Below are 23,080 nucleotides of genomic sequence, written 5' to 3' on the forward strand. Positions count from 1 at the left end.
ATCTGAATAACAACCAGGCCGTAACACTGAAAAGGTCCTAACTATCTGAATAACAACCAGGCCGTAACACTGAAAAGGTCCTGACTATCTGAATAACAACCAGGCCGTAACACTGAAAAGGTCCTAACTATCTGAATAACAACCAAGTCGTAACACTGAAAAGGTCCTACTATCTGAATAACAACCAGGCCGTAACACTGAAAAGGTCCTAACTATCTGAATAACAACCAAGTCGTAACACTGAAAAGGTCCTAACTATCTGAATAACAACCAAGTCGTAACACTGAAAAGGTCCTGACTATCTGAATAACAACCAGGCCGTAACACTGAAAAGGTCCTAACTATCTGAATAACAACCAGGCCGTAACACTGAAAAGGTCCTGACTATCTGAATAACAACCAGGCCATCATTGTAAATGAGAATTTGTTCTTAACTGACTCGCCTGGTTAAATACAAGTTAAAAAAACTGTTCTTCACTACATTTCTCATTTTGCCCCTTAAGTAATAAGAAGAACGTCCTCCATTTGGAAGTGGAGACAGAGGATCAGCAGCCAAATGATGATCAATGCATCCCAGCTAGAGTTGAACCAAGGCCATATTAAACTAGGTCCAGCAGACTGCATCTCTTCCCCAGGAAACCACTTACAGTGAATCTCCTCCAAGGAGTCTCCTGAACAGTGGTGGAAAAAGTACCCGACCTATCATAATTGAGTAAAAGTCGAAAAGTATTTGATTTTAAACATACTTAATTATCAAAAGTTAATATAATTGCTAAAATATATTTAAGTATCAAAAATAAAAGAAGGATAAATAATTCCAAATTCCTTATATTAAGCAAACCAGACAGCACCATTTTCATTTTTTTTTTTAAATTTACAGATAGCCAGGGGCACGTTCCAACACTGTCATTTACAAACAAAACATGTGTTTAGTGAGTCGTCAGATCAGAGGCAGTAGGGATGACCAGGGATGTTCTCTTGATAAGTGTGTGAATTGTACCATTTTCCTGTCCTGCTAAGCATTCAAAATGTAACAAGTAGTTTTGGGTGTCGGGGAAAATGTATGGAGTGAAAGGTACATAATTTTCTTTAGGAATGTAGTGAAGTAAAAGTAAAAGTTGTCAAAAATATAAATAGTCAAGAAAAGTACAGATACCCAAAACATTTACTTAAGTAATAATTTCAAGTATTTTTACTTACTTACTTTACACCCCTGCTCATGAATATCGTGTCTGATATTAAGATTCTAACAACGACAGTGTGTTATATAGACTTATTTAAGAAAAGTCACTTTTTAAAAAATGGCAGAGTATTTAAAAAAGTACATTTGTTTTGACTCATTATGAAGCTGTTGGCTCTCCTAATATTAAAGTTGGTGAAGTCAGATGATCCAAATATAGCACTGTGGCATCTCCTTGCATTCGGAAGCAGGGTCAGGGATATACTTAGCCAGTCCTCCAGTCTCAGCCTTGCATTTGAGCTCCTTGGAGGTAACCTAAGATGTGCAGCCCAGGTCTTACTGCTGGAGGGCCATTAAATACAGGCAGGCCTTCATGACCATAGACGGAATGCTATGGTATCACTATGCCAGTGGGAGGAGCTGGCTGCCTGGAGGTTTGATATCAACACTCTGAACAGTCTAAGGCTAAGCATTTAACATACCTCCACAGTTTTGATATTGAGCGTGAATGGTTGGTTTGGTTCTAGGATGGGCACATCTGAGTAAATCTGTGTTTTTTAACTGATAATGTTCGTAGGTAAACAGCTTACTGCATATGCTTATCCACTAATGTCTTCTTAATACATATACAGTGAGGGAAAAAAGTATTTGATCCCCTGCTGATTTTGTATGTTTGCCCACTGACAAAGAAATGAGCAGTCTATAATTTTAATGGTAGGTTTATTTGAACAGTGAGAGACAGAATAACAACAACAAAAATCCAGAAAAACGCATGTCAAAAATGTTAGAAATTGATTTGCATTTTAATGAGGGAAATAAGTATTTGACCCCCTCTCAATCAGAAAGATTTCTGGGTCCCAGGTGTCTTTTATACAGGTAACGAGTTGAGATTAGGAGCACACTCTTAAAGGGAGTGCTCCTAATCTCAGCTTGTTACCTGTATAAAAGACACCTGTCCACAGAAGCAATCAATCAATCAGATTCCAAACTCTCCACCATGGCCAAGACCAAAGAGCTCTCCAAGGATGTCAGGGACAAGATTGTAGACCTACACATGGCTGGAATGGGCTACAAGACCATCGCCAAGCAGCTTGGTGAGAAGGTGACAACAGTTGGTGCGATTATTCGCAAATGGAAGAAACACAAAAGAACTGTCCATCTCCCTCGGCCTGGGGCTCCATGCAAGATCTCACCTCGTGGAGATGCAATGATCATGAGAACGGTGAGGAATCATCCCAGAACTACACGGGAGGATCTTGTCAATGACCTCAAGGCAGCTGGGACCATAGTCACCAAGAAAACAATTGGTAAAACACTACGCCGTGAAGGACTGAAATCCTGCAGCGCCCGCAAGGTCCCCCTGCTCAAGAAAGTACATATACATGCCTGTCTGAAGTTTGCCAATGAACATCTGAATGATTTAGAGGACAACTGGGTGAAAGTGTTGTGGTCAGATGAGACCAAAATAGAGCTCTTTGGCATCAACTCAACTCGCCGTGTTTGGAAGAGGAGGAATGCTGCCTATGACCTCAAGAACACAATCCCCACCATCAAACATGGAGGTGGAAACATTATGCTTTGGGGGTGTTTTTCTGCTAAGGGGACAGGAGAACTTCACGGCATCAAAGGGACGATGGACGGGGCCATGTACCGTCAAATCTTGGGTGAGAACCTCCTTCCCTCAGCCAGGGCATTGAAAATGGGTCGTGGATGGGTATTCCAGCATGACAATGACCCAAAACACACGGCCAAGGCAACAAAGGAGTGTCTCAAGAAGAAGCACATTAAGGTCCTGGAGTGGCCTAGCCAGTCTCCAGACCTTAATCCCATAGAAAATCTGTGGAGGGAGCTGAAGGTTCGAGTTGCCAAACATCAGCCTCGAAACCTTAATGACTTGGAGAAGATCTGCAAAGAGGAGTGGGACCAAATCCCTCCTGAGATGTGTGCAAACCTGGTGGCCAACTACAAGAAACGTCTGACCTCTGTGATTGCCAACAAGGGTTTTGCCACCAAGTACTAAGTCATGTTTTGCAGAGGGGTCAAATACTTATTTCCCTCATTAAAATGCAAATCAATTTCTAATCAATTTCTAAATCCAGAAAAACATGCGTTTTTCTGGATTTTTTTGTTGTTATTCTGTCTCTCACTGTTCAAATAAACCTACCATTAAAATTATAGACTGATAATTTCTTTGTCAGTGGGCAAACATACAAAATCAGCAGGGGATCAAATACTTTTTTCCCTCACTGTATCTATCTATTTTGACGTACTCTGGTCATATTTACGAGAAACCATACTTGGATACCTAACTCTTGAAATCCTTCCGTCAATACAGATTTAGTTAAAGCATCTTTTAGTTTTAATCGTACCTCACTTATGGAACAATCTTCAGAATACCCCTCAATCCTTAATACCCCTCAATACCCCTCAAGCCTTTCGGAAGTTCAGATTCTTGGTATAGGACCTCTTCACAGAGGATTGTTTTTCTATAATTGTATTTTTGTATTTTTTTGCATCTCTAAATTTGAATGTGGAGTTGCCGCTGGTCTTGTCAAAATAAACCTCGGTCTCAATAAGACTCCCTGCTAAAATAAAGGTTAAAAAAATGGCAGCCCAAACTTCCTAATATTTCAACATATGGAGGCTTCCTCTGGTGGAGCATCTGGAAAATTACTATATATATGAAATCAGTTATTTTCATTATCATCATCATTATTAATATTATTATTAATATTATTATTATTAAAGAGCATTCATGTGTTAACAAATATGGTACACTAATATCACATGACCATTTCCCAATGCCTTTCCATTAGCTAAAACAGATGATAAGAAACAAACTACGGTATACATCTGATAACAATTTGTTAATCTGGATTAAATAGGAGGTTGGTTACTTAGCAAAGCATAATTGGTTGTTCAATCCAGGGTTGTGTGTTTGTTGTTGTGTTTCAATTTTAAATTCTAAATGTCAATAACAAAAATAGATATATTAAGTATTTAATAATTTTCCCCTGATCTAGATCCATGGAATCCTGTAAATGTTAGTTATATTTATTGGGTTGGATTTATTCATTGCACAGGTCCAATTTCCAGATCTAAATGCAAGCTTTGCATAACACAAATAACATCCTACAGCAGGGCTGCTGGATCACTTACAGAACCTTACAGACTCAAAGATATTGTGATCTAAGGGCTCATCTGGGTAAATATGCACACACTCTTTAAGTGTAATGTTTTCGCTGGCAGAAGCACGCCCAGTGACAATTTGGGCCTAACTGGCAATGATCTTGTAGGAAAACACTACAAAAACATTCACAAGCTTTTTTAATTGTTTTTATTTTGTATTTATTGTTAGTGAATATATTCCTTTTAGTGAATGTTACAGATGCAGATGGAAAGCTGCATTTGTGAAGCTACAATATTGACCCTTTCCACCTCACTATACAATAGCCAAAAACATTTGCAAATTACACTGAAAAGTTAAAGAAAAGAGAAAGAAAGAGAGACAGCGAGAGAGAAATTGAGAGAGAGTGGGGGAGAGGGGGAGAGGGGGAGAGAGAGAGATATCCAAAACCATAGTGTCTAATACATATTTGAACCTACAGTATCAAAAAATAACAGCATTTTAAAATCAAAGATCCTCTTCCTGCAGGGATGCCTAACAACAAGGTCATAGAAATCCGTCTCTGTAGCACAATATGACAAAAAACAAAAGTCGGCTATGGCTGAAAAATGAATGTGTTTAACCCTGAAACTTCTTCTTCCTGCCGTCCATGCCAGCCTGTTCATCAACGTTCTTGCGCCAGTCACCAACTGCATCCACTCCCTGCATTACAGAAAGTTTGATGTGATAAATAAAGGATAAAATATGAAATAACTGATCCTTTCCCCCAAAGCTCAGAACACATTTGGGACACAATACTCGGGTACTGTGATTCTCTGCTTTGTAGGTTTCCACACAAATACCCACCTCCTCTTTGACTTCCTTCTTCACTTCTTTCAAGTTGGCTCTGAAATCCATGGAAGCCTTGTGCTTGGTGCCCAGCAGAGCCTGGAGCATAGCATCAGCAGACATACGCACTTTTCTCAGAGCTGGCTTCTTCATACCCTGGATCTCAACCACTTTCATTCTCAAGTCCTCAATCTGTGACGTGAGCAAGTCAGGAGGAAGATAAGATTTGGTCAAAAATCACATTTTATTTGTGACATGCACCAAATACAATAGGTGTAGACCTTAAAGTGAATGCTTACTTACAAGCCCTTAACCAACAATGCAGTTTTAAGAAACAAAAAGTGTTAAGAAAGTATTTAGTAAAATAAACTGAAGTAAAAAATTTTTTTTATAATAATAATAATAATAATAATAGTAATTAAAGAGTAACAATAAAATAACAGTAGCGAGGCTATATACAGGGGGTACCGGTACAGAGTCAGTGTGCGGGGGCACCGGTTAGTCGAGGAAATGTAGGTAACATGTACATGTAGGTATATGTTTGTTTCATGATGAGGACAAGATGGAATAGAATCTACCTCCTTGTCTGCCTTCGTCACCTTGGACTCTGCGTCATATCTGTCCTCATCAACCTTGTCGATGGTATGGGCTAACTTTTTGAGCAATTCCTGTTGGTACACAAACACATCAAATCAGTCAGGTAATTTGTACGAGAAACTCTTCTCTCCTGAAGGAATCAGTCTCTTCAGGCAACAGTTATTTAGAGTCTGTGTACTTTGTAGGCAAATCCACGTTGCTTATTACAAGAACCACCAATGTGAGGTCTAAATACGTTGGAGTAGATGTGTGAAGCTTGTGTAAATGAATTAATGATTAGCATCGTATCGTACCACCAGCGCCGCTTGATCTCCAGACAAATCCAGGGCGGGGAGCTCAGCCATGAAATTGGCTTTCTCCTGCGCAGCCTCCTTTTTCTCCACTTCAATAAGCTCAAACGCAATCTGGAGCACCAAGCTCTGTAGGACAAAGAAACATAGGAAAGACAAACCCAGTCTACTATGTAGTATTGGTGCACAAAAGATTACCTAAAGGATTAAAGAGGTTGAAAAGGTATAAAACCAGTGTAACTTATGCCCAAACTAATTCAGTCAAGTACTGGACATTGGTGTGTAATACTTGTTTCATCCAATGGACCACAATTCATTGTGTTGGTTCACCTTCAGATGATGCCTGCGGCTCGATGTCATCTTTTTACTGTGAAAAAACATGGATTTAACATGTATGTGCATTACTGAGAGAACATAAGGGTGGATTGGACATGTTTTGTGTCAGGCTGAAAGTCTGGAATTACACTTTTAGTGAATGTTGCACAAATTTCAAGACTTACTCTGACATCTTGGCTGTTGTTGTGTTTCACACCCTGAATAGAAGGCACAACAGAGAAAACTTGCTTTGATACTTATGATTAAAAAATAAACATTTATAAGATCAGTAGTGTGCAATAGGTGCAAAAGCGAGAGACATGTCTGGTCTAAAGATCATACTGTGATATTGAGCTGAAGATTGGGGAACACTTGGTCAGACTAGGTTCTTAGGGGAAAGATGATCCATTTTCAGAGCTAGAGTCTGAAGCAAGTCCGAGAAAGCTATATCTGGACTGCTAGAGTCAGTTGTCTGAGTTGTTTTATGGTTGTTAGAATGTGAAACCCTACTAAACTTTAACTGCTGCTGCCTTCAGAGACGCAAGTCTCGATATCTTAACCTGCTGCGGTGCTGTATATCAGAAAATCGTTCCTAATTACATAAATCAACAGCATCTTCTTCATTCTGTAGACAGATATGATGGTGTTGAATCAAGGTACTCACTCTCATCAACGGATATAATGCTTTGCTATTTTTCTTCTCCAACATTTACTGTAAGTCTCAGTTAAATGTTATTGATAATTGAAAACATCAGAACATTTTTACTTTCCCATTAATTCATAATCAAATCAAACGAATTATTTAATTTCAAATCATCAAATCAACTACACAATTTAGCAAGCTAAGATCTATCGCAAAACTCCACTTTTTATTTTTGTTGACCTATACATGACAATTAACATGGCATTTAGCATGCTGTCTATTACACAGTATTACAAAGCTGTCACTCCATCCACCACCTCAAATAAACATGCACCACATTTCTTGAATGGAAAACGAAAAACTTTCCCAGCTATCATATTCTCCATCACAATGTATAACACTATGAACTTACCATTTTGTATTGAATTAACAATAATCTAAATATAATCACTGAATCTCACACAGAGCATTCTGTGCCTGAGATCTATATCTGAAACTCAATTACTCAGAAGTCTGTATTTATGTTAAGTGTCTTTACCAGCTTTGACTGCTAGAGTATAGCCCCTAACCAGAACCCTAGTCAAAGTTTTACAAAAAGAAAGTCTGACTTATTTACCTCAATGTCTTCACCTGTTTTGCCAGGTGAATATATCTGTTCCATATGTTCCATTTGGTAATGATCCATAAAGTGGTGAACCGAAATACACCCATGTGCAGTGAGTGTGTTGGATTGTTCAGATTGCCATTGGTTGGGAGGCCCTTTAGTCTATTTCTATTCCTTGTGCTTTTAATCCCAGTGATGCAACACAATCAGAGAGTTTGATAGAGAGACAGGAAAAGAGAGATTCTCACCTATGAGAGGAAGAGGAGGAGGAGGAGGGCAGAACACACCAGGAGGAAGAATGGAAGACTAGCACACTGGCAAGCAGCATGCGGTGAAACATGAAAACGGTATATATGGTGTCATGTGATGCATCAGCAGAAACACTGGGCCCTCTTTATGGAAGTAGTTTCCATGTCAGACCAATGGAACATCGAGCTCCTGAAATACACTATGCCCAGCCCTGTTCACTTCATAAATGTTCTTTCCTTCAAGATGTCTTTCAAGACATATGTTGCTCTGAGTAGTGAGTATAGAATTACAGTTCAGTATGGGAGGGATAGGGAAAGTATTTATAGATAAGAGTGAATATAAAAAATATGATACTGTATTTCTAAAATCTAAATTAATTGAAGTGGGAGTCTACTTCAACAAGTGAATCATAGTAATATAATTCAACAAGTGAATCATATTATCAATTCTAGAAAAACAAGTACTTGAAAATCTTAATACAGTTTTAAAAGTGGTTATTTTATCGAATCAGTAAAGTACTCAGAAATTTCAATTGTATTGAAATCAGAAATTGATTTATTGTCTTAAAGACAAAACACAATAAACCTCAATTCCATCATGTTTCCTTCAAACCTAAAAGCACAGCAACTGTGAATTATATGTTAGGCCATACAGTTAGCCTATATATTTGGAAAATAATTTACAATAAAATTACAGTTTACAGTTAGTATAAGGGCTTATCATATGCTGTAAGATGCATGAAAACATGTCTTTGCCTCAAATCTCAACCTTAGGTCTTCCACATCCAACTCTGTAACAGTACAACACAATAACAAAAAAGATAGATCAATCACTCTGTATCCTCCGTAGTTTTGAACACCAAAACTAATTTGGTAATTTATGCAGACTGAAACTTCTTCATCCTGCCACCCATGCCAGACTGTTCATCAACGTTCTTACGCCAGTCACCGACTTCCTCCTGCATGACATAACGTTTATGATATGACATTCTCAGCGTTTGAGGATGTAATATGAAATAAATGTAATTGATCCTTTCATCAAAGCCCTGAATACATGTGGGAAAAATGTTGCCAACTCCTAAGGTACTGTGATTCTCTGCTTCGTAATTTCCCCACAAATACCCACCTCCTCCTTGACCTCCTTCTTCACTTCTTTCAAGTTGGCTCTGAAATCCATGGAAGCCTTGTGCTTGGTGCCCAGCAGAGCTGCAAGCATAGCATCAGCAGACATACGCACTTTCTTCAGAGCTGGCTTCTTTATGCCCTGGATCTCAACCACTTTCATCTTCAGGTCCTCGATCTGTGAAGAGGGTGAATCAACACATAGTCAAGACCAGTGCTATATGTTTCCAGGATGAGGACAATATGGAATGCAACGTACTGTACCTCTTTGTCTGTCTTCTTCACTTTTGCCTCGGCATCATATCTATCCTCATCAACCTTGTCAATGGTCTGGGCCAACTTTTTAATCATTTCCTGTTGACACACCAACACATCACAGATCATTTGTATGAGAGGTATCAGTATGGCACCAGTATCTACAGGGGGTGGAATTAATCACTTTCTACAGGCAACAGCTATCTAGAGAGAGAGAGAGAGGTGGTAACCTTTCATTCGACATACTGATGAAGGCTTTGCCAAGACGTCTGTGTGAAATTATATCCCCTGCTGTGGAATTAAAATAAGACATCAGCAACCACAAAAGGAAGATAATGGAGTGTGTATACTTCATGTACAAATCCCACCTCCTCATTACGACAAACTCAAATCAATAAACAGTATGGACCACCAGCGCCGCTTGATTTCCAGAAATCCAGGACGGGGATCTGAGCCATGAAATTGTCTTTCTCTTGCACGGACTCCTTTTTCTCTGCTGCCAGAAAGGTAGCCGCAATCGAGAGACACAAGCTCTGGAGGAAAAGGAAACATAGTGAGGCCAAACCTAGTCCAGTACCTAGCTTGATGTACAATCAGGACACCCTGGCGTGCTTAGCGCAGGTCAAAAAGATAGAAATGCACATTGTCATACACAGAATCATATACTGCTCATATAGGAAACCCATTGACAAAATGCAGTTTGCACCTAACTTGCCAAGCAGACCATAAGAATACATAGAAAGTTGTCACAGTGAAATGTGTTGATTTACCTTCAGATGATGCTTGCGGCTCGAGGTCATCCTTTTCCTGTGAAGAAAGGTGAGTTTGACATACAGGATGGTTTTATACATGACTGGTCAATATGTTGAAGAGACATGACTGGTCAATATGCTGAAGAGACATGACTGGTCAATATGCTGAAGAGACATGACTGGTCAATATGCTGAAGAGACATGACTGGTCAATATGCTGAAGAGACATGACTGGTCAATATGCTGAAGAGACATGACTGGTCAATATGTTGAAGAGACATGACTGGTCAATATGCTGAAGAGACATGACTGGTCAATATGCTGAAGAGACATGACTGGTCAATATGTTAAAGGTACATGACTGGTCAATATGTTAAAGGTACATGACTGGTCAATATGTTAAAGGTACATGACTGGTCAACATGATGAAGGTACATGACTGGTCAACATGATGAAGGTACATGACTGGTCAATATGCTGAAGGTACATGACTGGTCAATATGTTAAAGGTACATGACTGGTCAATATGTTAAAGGTACATGACTGGTCAACATGATGAAGGTACATGACTGGTCAACATGATGAAGGTACATGACTGGTTAATATGTTGACCAAGGGTTGTATCAGTGATATTCTATAGCATACTGAATAGAATGGGAAGGTCAAAAAATATCTAATTTATTTTCTCACATTGTTGTTGTGAAAGACTCAAACCCAATAGTTTTTATGATGGCCATGAGTAATGTGGTATCATTGCAAAATGTATACTGAATATAAATATAAATGCAACATGCAACAATTTCAAAGATTTTACAGTTAAAGTTCATATAAATTCATTAGGCCTAATCTATGAATTTCACATGACTAGGAATACAGAAATGTGTGCACAATATTTGAGAGAAATAAAGTTTTTGAGTGTGTCTTCAAAGGGGGGGACACTCTTGACCCAAACTGCTACAGACCTATATCTATCCTACCCTGCCTTTCTAAAGTCTTCGAAAGCCAAGTCAACAAACAGATTACCGACCATTTCGAATCCCACCGCACCTTCTCCGCTATGTAATCTGGTTTCAGAGCTGGTCATGGGTGCACCTCAGCCACGCTCAAGGTCCTAAACGATATCTTAACTGCCATCGATAAGAAACAATACTGTGCAGCCGTTTTCATTGATCTGGCCAAGGCTTTTGACTCTGTCAATCACCACATCCTCATCGGCAGACTCAACAGCCTTGGTTTCTCAAATGATTGCCTCGCCTGGTTCACCAACTACTTCTCTGATAGAGTTCAGTGTGTCAAATCGGAGGGCCTGTTGTCCGGGCCTTCAATTCTCGGGCCGACTCTCTTCTCTGTATACATCAATGATGTCGCTCTTGCTGCTGGTGAGTCCCTGATCTACCTCTACGCAGACGACACCATTCTGTATACTTCTGGCCCTTCTTTGGACACTGTGTTAACTACCCTCCAGACAAGCTTCAAGGCCATACAACTCTCCTTCCGTGGCCTCCAACTGCTCTTAAATACAAGTAAAACTAAATGCATGCTCTTCAACCGATCGCTGCCTGCACCTTCCCGCCCGTCCAGCATCACTACTCTGGACGGTTCTGACTTAGAATATGTGGACAACTACAAATACCTAGGTGTCTGGTTAGACTGTAAACTCTCCTTCCAGACTCAAATCAAACATCTCCAATCCAAAGTTAAATCTAAAATTGGCTTCCTATTTCGCAACAAAGAATCTTTCACTCATGCTGCCAAACATACCCTCGTAAAACTGACCACTCTACCGATCCTCGACTTCGGCAATGTCATTTACAAAATAGCCTCCAATACCCTACTTAATAAATTGGATGCAGTCTATCACAGTGCCATCCGTTTTGTCACCAAAGCCCCATATGCTACCCACCACTGCGACCTGTACGCTCTCGTTGGCTGGCCCTCGCTTCATACTCGTCGCCAAACCCACTGGCTCCAGTTCATCTTCAAGACCCTGCTAGGTAAAGTTCCCCCTTATCTCAGCTCGCTGGTCACCATAGCAGCACCCACCTGTAGCATGCGCTCCAGCAGGTATATTTCACTGGTCACCCCCAAAGCCAATTCCTCCTTTGGCCGCCTCTCCTTCCAGTTCTCTGCTGCCAATGACTGGAACGAACTACAAAAATCTCTAAAACTGGAAACACTTATCTCCCTCACTAGCTTTAAGCACCAGCTGTCAGAGCAGCTCACAGATTACTGCACCTGTACATAGCCCATCTATAATTTAGCCCAAACAACTACCTTTTCCCCTACTGTAATTATTTATTTATTTATTTTGCTCCTTTGCGCACCCCATTATTTCTATTTCTACTTTGCACTTTCTTCCACTGCAAATCTACTATTCCAGTGTTTTACTTGCTATATTGCATTTACTTCGCCACCATGGCCTTTTTTGCCTTTACCTCCCTTATCTCACCTCTTTTGCTCACTTTGTATATAGACTTAATTTTCTACTATATTATTGACTGTATGTTTATTTTACTCCATGTGTAACTCTGTGTTGTTGTATGTATTAAACTGCTTTGCTTTATCTTGGCCAGGTCGCAATTGTAAATGAGAACTTGTTCTCAACTTGCCTACCTGGTTAAATAAAGCTGAATTTTTTTTTTATATGTATATATATATATAAATTAAATATATATATATAACAAAAAAAATATTAACAAAAAAAATACATTGAAAAAAAATAAAATGGAACATTTCGGGGATCATTTCAGCTCATGAATGATGGGACCAACACTTTAAATGTTGCATTTATATTTGTGCTCAGTGTAAGCATCCTACTCAATTTCTATGTAATTTATTTCATAAATTTATTACAAATAAAAAAATGGAAATATAACATTTACATAAGTTTTCAGACCCTTTACTCAGTACTTTGTTGAAACACCTTTGGCAGCAATTACAGCATCGAATCTTCTTGGGTATGACGCTACAAGCTTGGCAGACTTGTATTTAGGGAGTTTCTGCCAGGTTTCCTCCAGACGTGGCGCTTGGCATTCAGGCCAAAGCGTGCAGAGAGTCTTGTTTCTCATGGTCTGAGAGTCTTTAGGTGCCTTTTGGCAAATCAAAGCGGGCGGTCATGTGCCTTTTACTGAGGAGTGGCTTCCGTCTTGGCACTCTACCATAAAGGCCTGATTGGTAGAGAGCTGCAGAGACAGTTGTCCTTCTGGAAGGTTCTCCCATCGCCACAGAGGAATTCTAGAGCTCTGTCAGAGTGACCATCAGGTTCTAGGTCCCCTCCCTGACCAAGGCCCTTCTCCACCGATTGCTCAGTTTGGCCGGGCAGCGAGCTCAACGAAGAGTTTTGGTGGATCCAAACTTCTTCCATTTCAGAATGATGGAGGCCACTGTGTTCTTGGGGACTTTCAATGCTGCAGAATTGTTTTGGTAACCTTCTCCAGGTCTATGCCTCAACACAATCCTGTCTTGGAGCTCTATGGACAATTCCTTCGACCTCATGGCTTGGTTTTTGCTCTGACATGCACTGTCAACTGTGGGACCTTATATAGACAGGTGTGTGCCTACAATCAAGTTGTAGCAACATCTCAAGGATGATCAATGGAAACAGGATGCACCTGAGCATAGCGAAGGGTCTGAATACTTATGTAAATCAGTTATTTATATATATATATATATATTTTGTAATACATTTGCAAAGATTTCTAAAAACCTGTTTTCGCTTTGTCATTATGTGGTATTGTGTGTAGATTGCTGAGGATTTTTTTATTTTAAATCCATTTTAGAATAAGGCTCTAATGTAACAAAATGTGGAAAAAGTCAAGGGGTTTGAATACTTTCTGAAGGTACTGTATGTGTGTATATTTGCCCATGTTAGAGTACGGTTTAGGCATACTAGCAATTGTTCAATGTTAGGGTTAGGGTTTGCTGTTTGTTTTTCTTTGTATGTTTCTTTGTCTATTTGTTTATTTATTCTGATTTGGTATTAAAAAAAATCCCTACTTTCTAACACTATGCTTGTCTAAGACTAGGGATGCAAAAATCTGTAACTTTCCGAAGATTCCCAGGTTTATCAGAAATTTTGGTTGGAGGATTCCAGATTGCTGCTTATTCTCTCCTGATTACGGGAGTCTTCCAACCAGGATTTCTGGAAAACTGGAGAATTTTGGGAAAGCTACCGCATTTTTGCAACCCTATCTAAAATCCTGTGAAAAGACGAAAATGTGGCAAACAACAAGGTGATGGATACTTACTCAAACATGATGGAGGAATGTGTGCTTCAGACCCTGTAACAAAAAGACAATGAGGAAGATAAATGTTTTTAGCATTAGCGTGCATCGCGGGGTGCTATTTGCCTCATAAGCCTAAAATTAGAACAGGCTTGTGTATCCAGCTCAAGATTGATTAATGAACACTGGCTGCTAATGGAGCAATTTGGACACTTTAAGGAAGGGAGGGGAAATCTGATCCATTTGACTGTTAAAACGTGTTGGAACAATTTTGATCAGGCTAAATTTGGACAGCTGGAGACAAGAGTCACCCCTGACATTCATGGGCTGTTACTTTATTGATGTCATTAGCACACAAAACCGTCCTGCTCCACCCTGAGAACATCTTGTATCACTCAAATCACTACAACCTTTACAACCATTACATCTCTTTCACTTTTCCTACTGCATTTTGGGGAGCATACTTTCTGTCATGAAAAGCCCCTCAATCAAATCTTTGATTATTATTTTAAGCAGTACAGTATGGCTCAAATGTTGTAAGACACTGTTGTTAAACCACACTGCATCAATGAATAGCAATGTTAAGAAAAGGAATTATGTTTTTAAGAACTTCTCTGTTTTCTCTAGTTTAAAGTCAATGACACATTCAATTCAAATACGTTCATATTCATTCATATTCAAATTATCAAATAAATGCTACTATTTTAAGTATACTTCAGCAAACAGAGAAATTGACAATAAAAACTCTTGCAAACACATCCTTTTCCAATCTGTTCAACTAGGAACATACATGATAATCAAAATATGTATTGAGCTGTTACTTTCAAATACCTGATAGACATAACAGTTAAGCGTTGCAAGCACCATTCTCTATCAAGCGACCAGTGGATCTGAAACTGTTCTGTAGGTTACCAAATGTTTCACATGTGTGGCACACCCAGTTCTTAACTGTAGCCCAGGAGGACCGGACCACGAACCAAGGGCCTAGAAGCCCCATTCAGGTAACACTGTCTGCAGTAACCTAGTTATCACATTCGAGTTACAGTATAATCAAAATCTAGATCTCTATCACAAATCCCATATCGCTATCCATGACAGTTATTCACATTGAATATTTGAGCAACATACATAACAAAAAAATATAAAAGCCTTAAATACCACAAAAACAACTTGGTTTTGGTATGGGTATATCTAAGTTAATGTCTTCAACCACCTTTCCTGCTAGAGTATAGCCCTTGAGCAGGAGTCCACCCCCGCCCTCCACACAGGGTCACACTGTCTAACACAGAGGCCCGTCGGCCACATCATTCTGTCTAGACAGGCTCAATAGTCTTTCATAGTATCCACCCTGACATATTTACCTCAATGTATTCACCTGTATTCAAATGTAGTGAACTTGTGACAGTTGTCACTTAGTGCAATCATTTCCAGGTGCTACCTGTTAGTGGATATCTGTGTAAATGTAGCCATGAAATCACCTTATCATCAACGTCTATAAATGTGCACTGTGTAAGACTTAATTAACAGGTAAAACTACCCCCCACCGTGAGACTGTATTCCTTTATTTATCAATAAGTCACATCCAACCTTATTTATCAGTAAGACAGATCCTGTGTGATAGAAAGATCAGAGAGGAGGAAAAGAGAGGTTCTCACCTATGAGATGAGGAGGACAGGACACACTTGGTGAAGAAGGGGAGAAACTGGTAAGTCACAGGCAAAGAACAAATCAAACAGGGTATATATATGTAGACTAGTGATGAATCAGCAGAAAGCCAGTGACCTCCTTGTGGTGGTGGAGACTCGTTAGGCCAACGGAACTGTGGGCTCCTGAAATACCAGCAACGCTTTCCTCCAACTCACATCATAAATTTCCCTTTCTGCAAGGTGTCTCCCAAAACCTGAGCTGCCACTTGGCTTCCATCCCAACCATGTTGGAAAGGTTTGACAAAGCCATCCCAGTTAAGCACGGACGACATGGATAGATAAACCCGGTTAAGCAAGGGGCAACGTTGATATATTCTTGAACCACTTTTGGGTGATTGATGATAATTCCATTTTCAATAATTAGAAGGCAATTGTTAAAGGGTCAGTCTGCAGTTCAAACAGTAAAAAAGCCACTTCCCTGCCACTGTTTTGACAAGAAGTGGAGGGATGAGGCTGGAGAAATGTAAACACGCTCAAATTCATAAACAGAGCTATTGATGCAAGGACTGACCATCCATGTAATCAAAATCATAGTTTTAACCATGTTTTGAGACTATAAAGTTATTGTTTACACTGTTTACAAACATTGGAGTAAAATACAGTTGAACTAAGCTCATGAGGCATTTTTAAGTTATGTTCTTCAATAATCAATGTGTATATAGCAATAATTTAAAAGTAATAAATGGAAGTACCAAATGCAGATTGCACCTTTAAAATAAAAAAGGGAAAAAGGGATCGTCAAGTTTAGCAAGGGAACCATGCTATCAATTGCATTAAAGTGAAACTGTTGAACCATTTCTGTATTTGTCATTATTGTCAGAACAATGTTTGACCTCAGGAATCCATTTTTTAAGGATTTTTAAAAAGGAGAAAAAAGTGTTACTCACCATTTGCAGGACTAGAGTTCCTCAATCCAACTTCATTTGCATTGCAATACACCTGTAAATTGAATATCTACAAATAATGACAAATTCCCGAGAAAAAAGTGGGCAAGCAAAAAGCCCTCTGTGAGATGGGGAGAAGGAGCGAAAGATTGAAAGAGAGCGAGAGAGAGCGATAGAGAGAGATGGAGAGAGGATATTTATTTATATATATATATATTATATTACTAATTATATAATAACTATATTATTGTAAATTGTTTATTATATTCTTTATTAAATTTTGTAATGTTTAATTAAATATAAAACATATTTTAAATGATTAATACACATCTAAATTGTGTAACTAAATCAAGCCAATCGTTATTGAGTTTAAATTAAATTGTGTTTTCATCAAGTTATTTCGCATGACACATTATATTCTAATGACGTTGACATTTATGATGAAATGTTTGTAGGAAATATAATCCTATATTCTTACAACAAATATATTAGATTCATTCACTCTGCGGGGTTGCAAAAAGCAAATGTTTCCGGTTTTCAGGGATACAGTGTTTTCAACCTAACTTCAGTTTCTCCTGGAAACCGGAAGTGTGGACTCTGCTTAGCCGTCTTTTTACACCAGTATTATGTTATGCTAGGTGGTGATTTTCAATGTTCTTGTTAAGTCGATATTTCATTTGGGGCGGGAATAGAGAACCTTGACACAGCTGTCTGGTAGGTGCACATAAGTGACGTAAGTGCAACCCATTAATATTTGGAAAAGCCCTACTTATGGATGCCCCACTATTTCAGTGCCAAATTAGTAATAAAGAAATAAACATGCATACCAATGTTCAAACACAGGAGGTTGGAAAGGACGGGTTCGTGGTAATGACTGGAGCGGAGTGGGTGGAATGGTATCAAATACATCACACATATGGTTTCCATGTGTTTGATGCCATTCCATTTGCTCTGTTCCAACTATTATTATGAGCCGTCGTGCCCTCAGCAGCCTCCACTGAATTCAAGAAATATACATATCAAAAGTAACAAAAAAAGACTGTCTTCTTCAAAGCATTTATTTAATTACTGCGCTTTGGCATGAATGTTAGACATAGGTAAAATACGTTTTCTTCAATAGCTTTTTACTGTTGACATAAGACATACGTTTAAGTTAAATAGATTGACAAAATGACTCTAACTCTGTGACGGTACAACAAAATAACCTAAAAGATGTATTAAAAAACACATTCAGTCATTTATGCGGTCTCAAACTTCTTCTTCCTGCCGTCCATGCCAGCCTGTTCATCAACGTTCTTACGCCAGTCACCGACTTCCTCCTGCATGACATAAAATGTACGATGTGACATTCTTAGTGTTTGAGGATGTAATATGAAATTCATGTAACTGATCCTTTCCTCAAAGTTCTGAGCACGTTCGGGACAACTGCCGCCAACTCCTAAGGTACTGTGATTCTCTGCTTCGTAATTTTCCCCACAAATACCCACCTCCTCTTTGACCTCCTTCTTCACTTCTTTCAAGTTGGCTCTGAAATCCATGGAAGCCTTGTGCTTGGTGCCCAGCAGAGCTGCAAGCATAGCATCAGCAGACATACGCACTTTCTTCAGAGCTGGCTTCTTTATGCCCTGGATCTCAACCACTTTCATCTTCAGGTCCTCGATCTGTGAAGAGGGTGAATCAACACATAGTCAAGACCAGTGCTATATGTTTCCAGGATGAGGACAATATGGAATGCAACGTACTGTACCTCTTTGTCTGTCTTCTTCACTTTTGCCTCGGCGTCATATCTATCCTCATCAACCTTGTCAATGGTCTGGGCCAACTTTTTAAGCATTTCCTGTTGACACACAAACATATCACAGATCAGTTGTATGAGAAACACAGTGTATCTTAATGGTCTCTTCAGCTTTTGGCACAGATCAATCTCATTCAATTCATTTTCATTTCTATGCAAATCAAATAAATCCAAATGCAGCTTTTACACATCTCAAAATCAAATATGTAACATGAAAGATAACTAGGTTAGGATGTTTGTGGTACCAATTGTATGGTTGTATGAATTATTGTATATGTCTGGTATTCAAAGCAGACTAAATGAGAATTAACTGGTTAGAATGGTAAAATACCTGCAGCTCAGGAAGACCCCCAGACAATACCGGAGCAGGGCAGTTTTCGGCTATAAAAGCTGCCTTTTCCGTTATCAAGTCTGCTGCTTCTTTCTCCAGGAGGTCTTTGGCAATCGCAAGCATCAAGCTCTGGAGGCCAGGGGGAGAATAGGTGTCAGAGCAGCTAACATGACTACACCAAAACATGTAGGACTCACCAATGCAAAGTTAGGCCTAGCACAGAGTAGGTGAACGGATGATCATGTGTGGTTCCCAACGTGAAGCATGGAGGAGGAGGTGTGATGGTGCTTTGCTGGTAACACTGTATGTGATTTATTTAGAATTCAAGGCACACTTAACCAGCATTGCTACCATAGCATTCTGCAGTGATACGCCATCCCATCTGGTTTGCACTTAGTGAGACTATCATTTGTTTTCAACAGGACAATGACCCAACACACCTCCAGGCTGTGTAAGGGCTATTTGACCAAAAAGGAGAGTGAGGGAGTGCTGCCTCAGATGACCTGGCCTCCACAATCACCAGACCTCAACCCAATTGAGATGGTTTGGGATGACTTGGACCGCAGAGTGAAGGAAAAGCAGCCAAAAAGTGCTCAGCATATGTGGGAACTCCTTCAAGACTGTTGGAAAATCATTCCTCATGAAGCTGGTTGAGAGAATGCTAATAGTGTGTAAAACGCTATCATTTTATTTTAATATTAAAAAAAAGAAATTCACCTTTATTTAACCAGGTAGGCTAGTTGAGAACAAGTTCTCATTTGCAACTGTGACCTGGCCAAGATAAAGCATAGCAATTCGACACATACAACAACACAGTTACACATGGAATAAACAAAACATACAGTTAATAAATACAGTACAACAAAAGAAAACAAAAAGTCTATATACAGTGAGTGCAAATAAGGTAAGTTAAGGCAATAAATAGGCCATGGTGGCCTACTTTGTAGAATCGAAAAAATATAAAATATATTTTGATTTGTTTAACAATTTTTTTTGGTTACTACATGATTCCATATGTGTTATTTCATAGTTTTGAAATCTTCACTATTATTCTACAATGTAGAAAATAGTAAAAATAAAGAAAAACCCTTGAATGAGTAGGTGTGTCCAAACTTTTGACTGGTACTGTAGATGTTCAATCAAAGGAGAATAAGAACAAAACAGCTTTTCATATTGGAAGCTGAAATTGGGTTAAATCAGTATATTTACCTTCAGATGACCCCTGCGACTCGATGTCATCTTTTTCCTGTGAGAGGAAGAAGTAGATACATGAAATGTTTGCGATGCACTCAGACAATCAATCATCTCTCAGATTTTATTGAGACTAATGTAATATTATACTTACTCTGACATCTTGCTTGTTTATTTTTTCACACCTTGTATAAGACAGAAATGAAAAGATTCAAAACTTTGACAGAACAAGTGTTGTATAAATGTATATGTTGTACTGTGATAGACTCAGAAGTAATAATGCCAAAATGAATCCACCAAATTACAGGAGCACACAACAAGATATAGAGATCACTTTAATTACACAGCAAGTAGGAGTCTACCCTGGCTCACTGTACTGGGTATGTATTTATTTTTATTTTTATGCTGATGCAGGACATGTGGACAATCTGCGATTTTAGCATATTATTTGGCAGCTAGACACTGGCAATAGAACACCTTTCAACTAGTTTCACATTGCAGATATAAGCATGCAGTTATAAAATATTCACAAACATGTATCATATTGCTGCTTGCCACTTCGAACAATTTTATGCTTTAACAGATAGGGTTTCAACTTATTCAGATGCCAAAAACATATATCCATTCTCAATGATAGTTTCTTATTTCCCTGAGGAAGACAAATCTAAGCTGGTATTTGGCATGCTAAACTTTGATCTACTTAATTACTGAGCTGCTGACCTACATTTGAATATAACTACAACTACAACTACATTTTTGCTAATTTGTTAAAACAACGAGTCGCTCTTTATAATGTTGATCCTTTAAAGGGATAGTTAAACAATTTTTTTTTTAGATTGTAGCTTTTCTTACAATTTCTTTAAGTTGTTGTTGTTTTCTCCAAACCATTTCAAAATAACTAGCTAGCTAACCAAGTTAAATAACTAGCTAACCAATTGAAATACAGGTTGAAGGAAACCAATAACTAGCTAACCAATTAAAATACACAGTTTGTAGGAAACACCCTAAAGAAGTCGAAAATATGCTAATATTTCCAATAAGTGAACTATCACTTTAAACGGTGATATATTCACTTTTTTACTCATGAATGTTAAAATCTTGCAAATAAATAATGTAAAATGTTTTATTCATTCATGATACACAAAAGGTTTCATTTTCTGATGATTATTTATATTTAATTTCTGTCAATTCCAGACATCTAGAACAATACCTGTTCAGGAAAAAATTGCATGAGATTGCACACACATAGCAGAACAAAAACATCCAGGTAACAAGGTTCCCTTGAGCATCATGTTGGGCTGATACATGCAATCTGCCTATGAGGTAAAATATTTCTAGTGACCAAGAAGGCTCAAACTGTTGAGATAGCTATACTTCCTGAATAGGTAGATTCACATCTGGTGACACAAAACAATTCAGCAATTCAATTAAAACATTCAAATTCCTCTACCAACTGAGCTATACAGGACCATGTTACTACTGTGATCGTATTATCTGTCAATGTGCAGAAACCAACAGCTGCAACACTAGATCCAGTTCAAAGCAGTCGAGAGACAGGAGCACATTATGCATGCTGGAGCACTATAAGATCACACTATTATCCTCACCTGTGAGAAAAATAATGATGAAAAATGAAGAGCAGCTGTAAGATGGAGAGGGAGAGGATGGCAAGCCAATAGCAGATTACATGAGGGAGTACACAGTATTAAATACTGATGGGTGGACACCAGTGGTTTATCCCTCCCTCAACATGGTAATGTTTACTCCAGTAGGTTAGTCTTTATGGTAGTGGTCAGTGATGCTGCCGGCCCCCTGTCAGCCTGATATACTGCCCTGTCATGCCCTGTAACATGCCCGTTATCTAAATATAGGCTCCACATTGCCAAACCAGATAACTACAGTATCAATAATATTTCCATATCTTGCTCTGTAACTTAAATAATAACAAGCAATGTGCAACTGCTTGTCACAAGATCAAGTCTTAATCGATGAATGATAAGTGAATGTGGTCAAAGTAGGCCTACACTACAGGGCCAGATATAATAAGTATTGGAAATACAGCATCTTATGGTAGGAACTTACCCGGTAAAATAAGGGTTCAATTTAAAATTTAAAATAGGTGTCTGATCCCAAACTTTGACCTAGGGCCGGCTCCAGCCTTTTGGGGGGCACCCACATCACGGCAAAACATTTGAGAGGCACCACTTTTGACGGTGGAGAGAAAAATGCTTGTTTTAAAGGCCCAGTGTATTTTCCTTTGTTTTATACATATTTCCATACTATGAGTTTGGAATACACTGACAATTTTAAATGAAAACAATCAAAATCAAATCCAATTTCATTTGTCACTTGCACCGAATACAACAGGTGAAATGATTACTTAAGAGCCCTTTTCCCAACAATGCAGAGTTTAAAAGTAAGAACAATTTGCCAAATAAAAAAATGAAATAGTAGGGCCTCCCGGGTGGCGCAGTGATCTAAGGCACTGCATTGCAGTGCTAGCTGTGCCACCAGAGACTCTGGGTTCGAGCCCAGGCTCTGTCGCAGCTGGCCATGACCGGCAGGCCCATGGGGCGGTGCACAATTGGCCTAGCGTCGTCTGGGTTAGGGAGGGTTTGGCCAGCAGGGATATCCTTGTCTCATCGTGCACTAGTGACTCCTGTGGTGGGCTGGGCGCTGACCAGGTCGCTAGGTGTACAGTGTTTCCTCTGACACATTGGTGTGGCTGGCTTCCGGGTTGGATGTGCGCTGTGTTAAGAAGCAGTGTGGCTTGGGTTGGGCTGTGTTTCAAAGCAATCTACCTAGTTTGCCATGGATGGAGATAGTTTTTTTTGCAGTTTTAAAGCAAATGTTCTGCAATTATACAGATTTTGTAATGCCATGTTAATATGATATGAGTGAGAATGACTAACAAAACCTCTGGAGGTCAGGGACCCTGGGCACGAGCCCTGCGTGCACGGTCGGTATTCAGCCATGATTACTATAGCTG

At 39.1% G+C, this 23,080-nt stretch overlaps 2 protein-coding genes and 1 pseudogene across 3 annotated transcripts; all 3 read right to left on the reverse strand.

Annotated features, from left to right (window-relative positions):
* Positions 1 to 4,727: 4,727 nt before the first annotated feature.
* On the reverse strand, positions 4,728 to 7,970 carry LOC115192709 (troponin I, fast skeletal muscle). Of its 2 annotated transcripts, none has more exons than XM_029751494.1 (7): positions 7,833 to 7,970; positions 6,523 to 6,555; positions 6,353 to 6,389; positions 6,026 to 6,151; positions 5,714 to 5,803; positions 5,154 to 5,327; positions 4,728 to 5,009 (listed from the first exon to the last, which is right to left on the reverse strand). In XM_029751494.1, exons 2-7 carry the CDS (start codon positions 6,528 to 6,530, stop codon positions 4,926 to 4,928), a joined length of 519 nt encoding a protein of 172 aa, XP_029607354.1. In that variant the 5' UTR covers positions 6,531 to 6,555; positions 7,833 to 7,970; the 3' UTR covers positions 4,728 to 4,925. The 2 variants fall into 2 exon arrangements, with proteins under 2 accessions (XP_029607354.1, XP_029607355.1); XM_029751495.1 differs by lacking the exon at positions 7,833 to 7,970 and adding an exon at positions 7,597 to 7,786.
* A 343-nt stretch (positions 7,971 to 8,313) lies between these two features.
* Positions 8,314 to 10,075, reverse strand: LOC115192710 (troponin I, fast skeletal muscle-like; annotated as a pseudogene).
* Positions 10,076 to 17,811: 7,736 nt separating this feature from the next.
* On the reverse strand, positions 17,812 to 21,871 carry LOC115192713 (troponin I, fast skeletal muscle). The gene is made up of 7 exons (XM_029751500.1): positions 21,699 to 21,871; positions 20,246 to 20,276; positions 20,110 to 20,146; positions 18,901 to 19,029; positions 18,522 to 18,611; positions 18,262 to 18,435; positions 17,812 to 18,093 (listed from the first exon to the last, which is right to left on the reverse strand). The coding sequence occupies exons 2-7, from the start codon at positions 20,251 to 20,253 to the stop codon at positions 18,013 to 18,015; spliced, it is 519 nt and encodes a 172-aa protein (XP_029607360.1). The 5' UTR covers positions 20,254 to 20,276; positions 21,699 to 21,871; the 3' UTR covers positions 17,812 to 18,012.
* Between the last annotated feature and the right edge of the window lie 1,209 nt (positions 21,872 to 23,080).

The sequence above is a fragment of the Salmo trutta genome, chromosome 4, assembly GCF_901001165.1.
Source record: "Salmo trutta chromosome 4, fSalTru1.1, whole genome shotgun sequence".
In the NCBI taxonomy this organism is placed as follows: Eukaryota; Metazoa; Chordata; class Actinopteri; order Salmoniformes; family Salmonidae; genus Salmo; species Salmo trutta.

Excerpts from the sequence above, each read along its gene's own strand:
- LOC115192713 (XM_029751500.1), bottom strand. Across the intron at positions 19,030-20,109 it reads GTCGCAGGGGTCATCTGAAG|AGCTTGATGCTTGCGATTGC; the intron begins GTAAATATACTG and ends CCTGGCCTCCAG. Across the intron at positions 18,094-18,261 it reads AGAAGGAGGTCAAAGAGGAG|GAGGAAGTCGGTGACTGGCG; the intron begins GTGGGTATTTGT and ends TATGTCATGCAG.
- LOC115192709 (XM_029751494.1), bottom strand. Across the intron at positions 6,152-6,352 it reads GCCGCAGGCATCATCTGAAG|AGCTTGGTGCTCCAGATTGC; the intron begins GTGAACCAACAC and ends TTTGTCCTACAG. Across the intron at positions 5,804-6,025 it reads GAGATCAAGCGGCGCTGGTG|GAATTGCTCAAAAAGTTAGC; the intron begins GTACGATACGAT and ends GTGTACCAACAG.